The sequence below is a fragment of the Macaca mulatta genome, chromosome 19 (assembly GCF_049350105.2).
Source record: "Macaca mulatta isolate MMU2019108-1 chromosome 19, T2T-MMU8v2.0, whole genome shotgun sequence".
NCBI lineage: Eukaryota > Metazoa > Chordata > Mammalia > Primates > Cercopithecidae > Macaca > Macaca mulatta.
The window spans coordinates 10,382,953-10,393,536 of NC_133424.1; the positions used below are offsets into that span (position 1 = coordinate 10,382,953).

The 10,584-nt window shown below is 48.2% G+C and overlaps 1 protein-coding gene across 2 annotated transcripts in view; it reads right to left on the bottom strand.

The window, feature by feature from the left end:
* Positions 1-388: 388 nt before the first annotated feature.
* Positions 389-10,584, bottom strand: part of LOC710661 (uncharacterized) — a 62,727-nt gene continuing 52,531 nt past the window's right edge. For both annotated transcript variants that reach the window (XM_077977229.1, XM_077977225.1), the window contains 2 exons: positions 4,686-4,763; positions 389-998 (listed from right to left, as the gene is read on the bottom strand). In XM_077977229.1, the coding sequence (XP_077833355.1) occupies positions 884-998; positions 4,686-4,763 (193 nt within the window). In that variant the 3' untranslated portion in view covers positions 389-883. The remainder of the gene's footprint in view (positions 999-4,685; positions 4,764-10,584) is intronic.

Below are 10,584 nucleotides of genomic sequence, written 5' to 3' on the forward strand. Positions count from 1 at the left end.
CACCAGAACCAAAGACGCCTAACGGAAAACCAAGGCTCTGTCCTCCAGCGTCCTGGAATGTGGGCAGAGTCAAAGAGACAGACACCCTTGTCAGGGCCACTTCCCTCTCACCAAACCAAAGTCAGATCTGACTTACCTTCCCGGGACCAAAAGCTGAGGACTCAGAAGTTGAATTTTGTGGGCACACACCGGTATTCGATCTGTTCTCCTCCGGAAGACGGTCGCCTATGGGGACCTGGAACGTTTTCAGGTGGCGCCCCCCCCATAAGCCGTCCATCCATCCAGGGTAGCCTGGAGCGAGCCTGGCCCTCACCCAGTGGCAAATATCTCGCTGCGGCCTCCAAATATTGTGACCGAGTAAGTTACAGAGAAAACGCCACACTTTGAGACAAATTCAGGAGTCCTTTATTAACCGGTGATCGAGAGATGGCTAACGCACGAAATTCTCTCGGCCCCAAAGAAGGGGCTAGACATTCTTTTATACTTTGGTTTAGAGAGGGGAGGGGGATTCTAGCTGCAGCAGTCTTACAGAAGTATAACAGACCAAAAAGTTAAAAAGACAAATGGTTACAGGAAAACAGTTCCAGGTGCAGGGCCTTTAAATTCTTCACAAGGTGACAGGCGTGGGGTCTCTGGGTGTTATCCGCTGGACACAAACGCGGGGGCTTTACGGTGCTATCTCTCAAGCGAATTCCTGGGAACTGCGGACATTGCTTGCCTTGGTACCTTATCAGTTAATTCCACCCTTTCATATGTTGAGAGTCAGCTTGCACAAGTTAAGTCTTTGAGGAAGAGGGTGGGTAAGGAGCCCTTGATGTCTTGTAAATAAAGAAGCCAAATGGAGTCCCTCCGGTTTTCTCAGCTAAGGGAGAGTCTACTCATATTAAAACAAGGTGAAGTATCTAAGGGAGAGTCTATTCATGTTATTACAAGGTTGGGTATTATAATATGATTGCACCACTGCACTCCAGTCTGGGTGACATGGCAAGACACTATCTCTGAAAAAAAAAACAAAAAACCAAAAAAGAACACCACACCCAATCAGCTCAAGCCTGTGGCTAGAGATAAGAATCTAGAAACATCTTTCCTGCCCAGGATACTGTTTTCCTCCTGCTTCCTTTAAACTGACTATCCAGGGATTTGCTCCTAAATTTAAAGTGACCTACGCCCTACTCCCTTATGTATACAGCTAGCTGCCACATCCTCTCTCCTCTCTGCCTCTCATCTCTGCCTTGAGTGACCCACGGATGGAGGACTGTCCTCCCAACTCATTTTGCCCTCCTTTCTCAGGACCTGTAAGCAATAAATCTTTGAAATTATGTCCTACTGTGGTGGTGTTTTGAATTTGCGCCTACCATCTGATGAACCAGGGGCTGCCCCTGGCTGAGATTTCCCCGGGGAGCTGGTGGGAACACAAGGTCACGTTTCCAGTGCCAGAGCAATGATAAGGCAGGCATAAACCGAACAGATTAGACAAAGGCAGCTGGGTCGCTGGGCATGGTGGCTCTGCCTGTAATCCCAGCATTTTGGGAGGCCAAGGCAGGCAGATCACCTGAGGTCAAGAGTTTGAGACCAGCCTGACCTGTTGATGAAACCTCATCTCTACTAAAAATACACAAATATTAGCTGGGAGTGGTGGTGCGTGCCTGTAGTCCCAGGAACTTGGGGAGGCAGAGGCAGGAGAATTGCTTGAACCCAGGAGGTGGAGGTTGCAGTGAGCCAAGATCGTGCCACTGCACTCCAGTCTGGGTGAGAGAGGGAGACTCCATACAAAGAAAAAAAAAAAAAAGAGCAGCTAAGTCATCTGTCAGTATAAACAAGTTTCCCAGGTAAGGGACCCACTGGGCATAGAACAGCCTAAGTTTAGGCTGTCAACTAGGTTTTTTTTTTTTGTTTTTTTTTTTTTGTTTTTTTTTTTTTGAGACGGAGTCTCACTCTGTAGCCCAGGCTGGAGTGCAGTGGCCGGATCTCAGCTCACTGCAAGCTCCGCCTCCCGGGTTCACGCCATTCTCCGGCCTCAGCCTCCCGAGTAGCTGGGACTACAGGCGCTGCCACCTCGCCCGGCTATTTTTTGTATTTCTTAGTAGAGACGGGGTTTCACCGTGTTAGCCAGGATGGTCTCGATCTCCTGACCTCGTGATCCGCCCGTCTCGGCCTCCCAAAGTGCTGGGATTACAGGCTTGAGCCACCGCGCCCGGCCAGTCAACTAGGTTTTTAAAATGTATCCCTGGCCGGGTGCTGTGGCTCATTCCTGTAATCCCAGCACTTTGGGAGGCTGAATCAGGCTGAATCAGGTGGTCTCAGGAGTTTGAGAACAGCCTGGCCAACATGGCGAAACCCTGAATCTACTAAAAATACAAAAATTAGCTGTGTGTGGTGGTGCACACTTGTATTCCCAGCTACTTGGGAGGCTGAGGCGGGAGAATCGCTTAAACCCAGGAACTGGAGGTTGCAGTGAGTCGAGATCATGCCACTGCACTCCAGCCTGGGTAACAGAACGAGACTCTGTCATTCATAATAAATAAATAAGCTTAGAAAAAAAAATGTCTGAAAGGGTCTTGAGCATCCCTGTGAGCAAACTCCGGGCATCATCTATAATGGTGAATGCACAGATACAAAGATACAAATGAGCCAGAGCCAACCTTACATTCCTGGAGTAAATGCCACTGGGTTTACTGTTTTCTTTTTTTTTTTTTGAGACGGAGTTTTTGCTCTGTCACCCAGGCTGGAGTGCAGTGGCCGGATCTCAGCTCACTGCAAGCTCCGCCGCCCGGGTTTACGCCATTCTCCTGCCTCAGCCTCCCGAGTAGCTGGGACTACAGGTGCCCGCCACCTCACCCGGCTATTTTTTTGTATTTTTTAGTAGAGACGGGGTTTCACTGTGTTAGCCGGGATCGTCTCTCGATCTCCTGACCTCGTGATCCGCCCGTCTCGGCCTCCCAAAGTGCTGGGATTACAGGCTTGAGCCACCGCGCCCGGCCGGGTTTACTGTTTTCTTATCATGGGTTGGAATTTGTTTGCTAATTCCTTCCTTCCTTCCCTCCCACCCCCCACCTTTTTTTTTATATATATATATGGAGTTTTGCTCTGTTGCCCAGGCTGGAATGCAGTGGCATGATCTTGGCTCACTGCATTTTTTAATTTTTAAGTTTTTCATAGAGAGTGGGGCTTGCTATCTTGTCCAGGCAGGTCTCGAACTCCTGGGCTCAAGTAATCCTTTCACCTACTTTTTTTTTATTATACTTCAAGTTCTAGGGTGCATGTGCACAACGTGCAGGTTTGTTACATATGTATACATGTGCCATGTTGGTGTGCTGCACCCATCAACTCGTCAGCACCCATCAACTCATCATTTACATCAGGTATAACTCCCAATGCCATCTCTTCCCCTCCCCCCTCCCCACAATAGGCCCTGGTGTGTGATGTTCCCCTTCCCGTGTCCAGGTGATCTCATTATTCAATTCCCACCTATGAGTGAGAACACGCAGTGTTTGGTTTTCTGTTCCTGCGATAGTTTGCTGAGAATGATGGCTTCCAGCTGCATCCATGTCCCTACAAAGGACACGAACTCATCCTTTTTTATGGCTGCATAGTATTCTCACCTCCTTTCAAAGTGTTGAGACTCCAGGAGTGAGCCACTTTGCCTGGCCACTACTATTGTACTTAGTGCATTTTTCTGTTTGTTTTTTGAGAAAGTCTCCCAGGCTGGAGTGCAGTGGTGCGATCTTGGTTCACTGTAGCCTCCTGCCTCAGTCTCCCGAGTAGCTGGGACTACATGCGCATGCCACCACACCCAGCTACTTTTTTAGTTTTAGTGGAGACAAGATTTCACCGTTTTAGCCAGGATGGTCTCTCTCCTGACCTCGTGGTCCACCCGCCTTGGCCTCCCAAAGTGCTGGGATTACAGGTGTGAGCCACGGTTCCTGGCTTACTTAGTGCGTTTGTACCAATATTCATTACCAATATGATTCTGTAGTTTTTAATGACTGTACAGTTTTTATAGCATCATATAAAGATTTAGCAAGATTTGCTTCATTTTTAATACTCTGAAAGGATTTATGGAGAATTAGGAACAACTGGACCTTGAAAATTTCATGTAATGTAAAAACGTCTGGCTGGGCACGGTAGCTCATGCTTGTAATCCCAGCACTTTGGGAGGCCGAGAAGAGAGGATCACTCTAGCTCAGGAGTTTGAGAACAGCCTGGGCAATGGAGTGAGATACCTTCTCTACCAAAAAAAAAGTCTGAGCTTAGATGCTATGTTCCTTGCCGTTGTTACAGTGTGAGGCACTGTGCCCAGCCAAGACTGGGTAATTTATGAAGAAAAAGAAGTTTAATGGACTCACAGTTCCACATGGCTGGGGAGGCCTCAAAATTATGGCAGAAGGTGAAGGAGGAGCAAAGGCACATTTTACATGGCAGAAGGCAAGAGAGCCTGTCCAGGTGAACAGCTGCTTATAAAACTGACAGATCTCATGAGATCAATTCGCTGTTAAAAGAACACCACGTGCCTATTATCCCAGCTCCTTGGCTGACTGAGGCATGAGAATTACTTGAACAGCACAGGAAAACCTGCCCCCATGATTCAATGACCTCCCACCTGGTCTCTCCCACAACACCGTGGGGATTATGGGAGCTATAATTCAATTCGAGACTTGGGTGGGGACACAGCCAAACCATATTACCTGGCAACTTGCTTGCATCTCATAACATCAACCTTTCTTTGGGCCTTCAGTCCTGCTGACTTCAGGCCTGCTGAGTCACTAAGCAGAGGAATATGAATTCAAATCTTGATTTTCTCATCACAGGTCATAGTGGGAAATGCCCAATCCCTCTGTGAACACTGACCGAATTTTTTTTTTTCTTTTTTCTTTTTTGAGACGGAGCCTTGCTTAGTCGCCCAGGCTGGAGTGCGGTGGCACGATCTCGGCTCACTGCAAGCTCCGCCTCCCAGGTTCACGACATTCTCCTGCCTCAGCTTCCCGAGTAGCTGGGACTACAGGCGCCCGCCACTATGCCTGGCTAGTTTTTTGTATTTTTAGTAGAGACATGGTTTCACTGTGTTAGCCAGGATGGTCTCGATCTCCTGACCTCGTGATCCGCCCGTCTCGGCCTCCCAAAGTCCTGGGATTACAGGCGTGAGCCACCGCGCCCGGTCTTTTTTTTGTTTTTTGAGATGGAGTCTCACTCTGTCACCAGGCTGGAGTGCCATGGCACGATCTGCGCTCACTGCAACCTCCGTCTCCCAGATTCAAGTGATTCTCTTACCTCAGCCCGCAAGTAGCTGGGACTACAGGGGAATGCCACAACACTCAGCTAATTTTTGTATTTTTAGTAGAGACGGGGGGTTCACTTTGTTGCCCAAAATGATCTCAATCTCTTGGCCTTGTGATCCACCTGCCTCAGCCTCCTAAAGTGCTGGGTTTAAAGGCGTGAGCCACTATGCCTGGCCCAGAATTCGTTTTTTTTTTTTTTCCGACGGGGTCTCGCTCTGTTGCCCAGGCTGGAGTGCAGTTGCACAATCTCAGCTCACTGCAAGGTCCACCTCCCAGGTTCACGCCATTCTCCTGCCTCAGCCTCCCGAGTAGCTGGGACTACAGGCGACAGCCACCACGCCTGGCTAATTTTTTTGTATTTTTAGTAGAGACAGGGGTTCACCATGTTAACCATGATGGTCTCGATCTCCTGACCTCGTGATCCGCCCTCCTCGACCTCTCAAAGTGCTGGGATTACAGACGTGAGCCATTGCGCACCCAGCCTCAGAATTCTTTTTTTTTTTTTTTTTTTTTTTTTGAGACGGAGTCTCGCTCTGTCGCCCAGGCTGGAGTGCAGTGGCCGGATCTCAGCTCACTGCAAGCTCCGCCTCCCAGGTTCACGCCATTCTCCTGCCTCAGCCTCCCGAGTAGCTGGGACTACAGGCGCCCGCCACCTCGCCCGGCTAGTTTTTTGTATTTTTTAGTAGAGACGGGGTTTCACCGTGTTAGCCAGGATGGTCTCGATCTCCTGACCTCGTGATCCACCCGTCTCGGCCTCCCAAAGTGCTGGGATTACAGGCTTGAGCCACCGCGCCTGGCTAATTTTTTTGTATTTTTTAGTAGAGACGGGGTTTCACTGTGCTAGCCAGGATGGTCTCGATCTCCTGACCTCGTGATCCGCCCATCTCGGCCTCCCAAAGTGCTGGGATTACAGGCGTGAGCCACCGCGCCCAGCCCAGAATTCTTTACTGCTAACACGAGTGGGCCTTGTTCTGGAGGATTTCCCAATGTGTCCTGAAGAACCACAGTTTGTTGGCTTGTGGGTGGGGTATGTGTATCACTTGGCCTTTACTGTGTAATAAACAGCCACAAAATTACTAGCTGAAAACAGCAGCTACTTAATTAGCAGAGGCCTCTTGAGGGTGGACTTGCAAACCTAAGTTGTGCTGGTTTCTACTGGTCAAAGCAAGGACTGATTGGTTCACATAAAAAGGAAAGAAGAGAGATTCCACCTTCAGATAGTAATCTCAAAGACTTGTGGCCATCTGTAATCTACCACAGGGTGGCATTGGGCCTCTGTCAAGGGGCCTATTCTTTCTGTCACCAGATCTCTCTAGTGGCTTGTGTGACAATGCACTTCGGTCTAGGTCTCTCTCCAAGTGTAGTAAGTGTACACGGGAATCACTTTATTCTAACAGCCTAGTGCACTTAGTTGGAAAGAAAAGGTATTAACGAAGATTTTAATTTAAAATTGTGGCCGGGCGCGGTGGCTCACGCCTGTAATCCCAGCACTTTGGGAGGCCGAGACGGGCGGATCACGAGGTCAGGAGATCGAGACCATCCTGGCTAGCACGGTGAAACCCCATCTCTACTAAAAAATACAAAAAGAATAGCCGGGCGAGGTGGCGGGCGCTTGTAGTCCCAGCTACTCGGGAGGCTGAGGCAGGAGAATGGCATAAACCTGGGAGGCGGAGCTTGCAGTGAGCTGAGATCCAGCCACTGCACTCCAGCCTGGGCAACAGAGCGAGACTCCGTCTCAAAAAAAAAAAAAAAAAAAAATTTAAAATTGTTATTTATGGGAGGCCAGGCATGGTGGCTCATGCCTGTCATCCCAGCACTTTGGGAGGCTGAGGCGGGCAGATCATGAGGTCAGATCGAGACCATCCTGGCTAACACGGTGAAACCCCGTCTCTACTAAAAATACAAAAAATTCTCCAGGCGTGGTGGTGGGCGTCTGTAGTCCCAGCTACTCTGGAGGCTGAGGCAGGAGAATGGCGTGAACCTGGAAGGCGGAGCTTGCAGAGTGCAGCACTGCATTCCAGCCTGGGCAACAGAGTGACTCTGTATCAAAAAAAAAAAAATTGTTATTTATGGTAACAGTGAAAAGTAACAACTTTCAAACATCAAGAATAAAATAGGCCGGGCGCGGTGGCTCAAGCCTGTAATCCCAGCACTTTGGGAGGCCGAGACGGGCGGATCACGAGGTCGGGAGATCGAGACCATCCTGGTTAACACGGTGAAACCCCGTCTCTACTAAAAAATACAAAAAACTAGCCGGGCGAGGTGGCGGGCGCCTGTAGTCCCAGCTACTCGGGAGGCTGAGGCAGGAGAATGGCGTGAACCCGGGAGGCGGAGCTTGCAGTGAGCTGAGATCCGGCCACTGCACTCCAGCCTGGGTGACAGAGCGAGACTCCGTCTCAAAAAAAAAAAAACAAAAAAAAAAAAACAAAGAGAGGGGAACACAATGAGACAGAGAAAAAAATAAGATGCTAGAAATTAATGCAAATTATTACTAAAGTGCATGTAAGGTACTAAATGTTCAACACAAAAGGATTGCTAATTGATATTATTCAAGTTTTTTTTTTTTTTTTTTTTTTGGTGACATGGAGTTTTGCTCTTGTTGCCCAGGCTGGAATGCAATGGTGCGGTCTTGGCTCACTGCAACCTCTGCCTCCTGGGTTCAAGTGATTCTCCTGCCTCAGCCTCCCGAGTAGCTGGGATTACAGGCATGCACCACCACGCCCGGCTAATTTTGTATTTTTAGTAGAGACAGGGTGTCTCAGTGTTAGTGAGGCTGGTCTCGAACTCCCGACCTCAGGCGATCCACCTGTCTCGGCCTCCCAAAGTGCTGTGATGACAGGCGTGAGCCACTACGCCTGGCGGTATACAGATTTTTAAAAACTCCAGCTAAAGTATGTATTTTTTTATTTTTTTATTTTTATTTATTTATTTATATTTTTGTTGTTGTTGTTGAGACAGAGTCTCACTTTGTCGCCCAGACTGGAGTGCAGTGGCCGGATCTCAGCTCAGTGCAAGCTCCGCCTCCCGGGTTCACGCCATTCTCCTGCCTCAGCCTCCCGAGTAGCTGGGACTACAGACGCCCGCCACCTCGCCCGGCTAGGTTTTTGTATTTTTTAGTAGAGACGGGGTTTCACCGTGTTAGCCAGGATGGTCTTGATCTCCTGACCTTGTGATCCGCCCGTCTCGGCCTCCCAAAGTGCTGGGATTACAGGCTTGAGCCACCGCGCCCGGCCCTAAAGTATGTATTTTTTAAAAAGGGTACAGAAAGACTAAGAAGTAGAGGAAAATCAAGCTGATGTAACTATATAAATAACAATTAGTGGAATAGAAAACATGCGGGAAATAGTGTAGATTTTTCAAGCCAAATATTATTTGAAAGAACTCACAAACCTGGGTACTTTCTACCAAGATTAACACAAGAAATGGGAAAGAATGAACAATTAAAAAGCCATTACAGAATGCAAAAGGAGACTGAAGTTATACAACCAGCAAAAATGAAAAATACAAAGCATAAATTTTTGCTACACATTTGAAAATAAAAACATGCATAGAATATTCTCAAAATGCTTATGCAAGCCTTAGTTGTCTTTTTTTCTTTTTTATGAGATGGAGTTTTGCTCTTGTAGCCCAGGCTGGAGTGCAATCTCGACTCATTGCAACCTTCACCTCCTGGACTCAAGCGATTCTCCTGCCTCAGCCTCCCAAGTGGCTGGGATTACAGGCGCCCGCCAACTCACCTGGCTATTATTTTTTGAATTTTTAGTCGAGACAAAGTTTCACCACGTTGCCCAGGCTGGAACTCCTGATCTCAGGTGATCCGCCTGCCTTGACCTCCCAAAGTGCTGTGATTAAAGGTGTGAACCACCATGCCCAACCTAGTTGTCTTTTTTTGTTTTTCTTTTTGAGACAGAGTCTCACTCTGTTGCCAGGCTGGAGTACAGTGGTGAGATCTAGGCTCACTGAAACCTCCACCTCAGGAGTTCAAGAGATTCTCCTGCCTCAGCCTCCTGAGTAGCTGGGATTACAGGGGCGCACCACCACGCCCAGCTAATTTTTGTATTTTTAGTAGAGACGGGTTTCACTATATTGGCCACGATGGTCTTGATCTCTTGACCTTGTGATCTGCCTGCCTCAGCCTCCCAAAGTGATGAGGTTACAGGCGCGAGCTACTATGCCTCACCTGATAACTGTTTTTTTTTTTTTTTTGGAGAGATGGGGTCTATATTACCTAGACTGATCTTGAACTCCTGGCCTCAAGGAATCCTTCTGACTGAACTTCCCGAAGTGCCAGGATTAAAAGTGTGAGCCACTACGACCAGCCAGAAGAGATAATCTTAACTTTTTATTTTGTAATATTGGCCGGGCGCGGTGGCTCACGCCTGTAATCCCAGTACTTTAGGAGTATGAGGCATGGGGATCATCTGAGGTCAGGAGTTTAAGACCAGCCTTGCCAACGTGACGAAACCCTGTCTCTACTAAAAACACAAAAATTAGCCAGGCATGGTGGAGGCGGCCTGTGATCCCAGCTACTCGGGAGGGTGAGGCAGAAGCATGGCTGGAACCGGGGAGGTGGAGTTTGCAGTGAATTGAGATCATGCCATTGCACTCCAGCCTGGGCAACAAGCGAAACTCCATCTCAAAAACAAAGAAACAAACCCAAAAAACGAAAATATTTTGTAGTATTTTTTTTTTTTTTTGAGACGGAGTCTCGCTCTGTCGCCCAGGCTGGAGTGCAGTGGCCGAATATCAGCTCACTGCAAGCTCCACCTCCCGAGTTTACGCCATTCTCCTGCCTCAGCCTCCCGAGTAGCTGGGACTATAGGCGCCTGCCACCTCGCCCGGCTATTTTTTTGTATTTTTTAGTAGAGATGGGGTTTCATCTTGTTAGCCAGGATGGCCTCGATCTCCTGACCTCGTGATCCTCCCGTCTCGGCCTCCCAAAGTGCTGGGATTACAGGCTTGAGCCACCGCGCCCGGCCTGTAGTATTTTTAAATAGAGATGTGGTCTCGCTATGTTGCCCAGGCTGGTTTGAACTCCTTGGCTCACGGCATCCTTTTGCCTCAGCCTCCAAAAGTGCTGGGATTACAGGCCTGAGCCACTATTCCCAGCCTAGATGATTCTTATAGATTAAGAATTCAGAAAAAGTAGAAACATGCCCCAGTATAGTATATGACAGTCATTATATATATATCACTCAGGGACCAAAAAAAAAAAAAAAAAAAAAAAAATTGCAATGTTATTCAAGCATAGCTCCATAACATATTAGTAAAGGTAATCAAATAAGTCTTTTTAAATGATCCATTATGC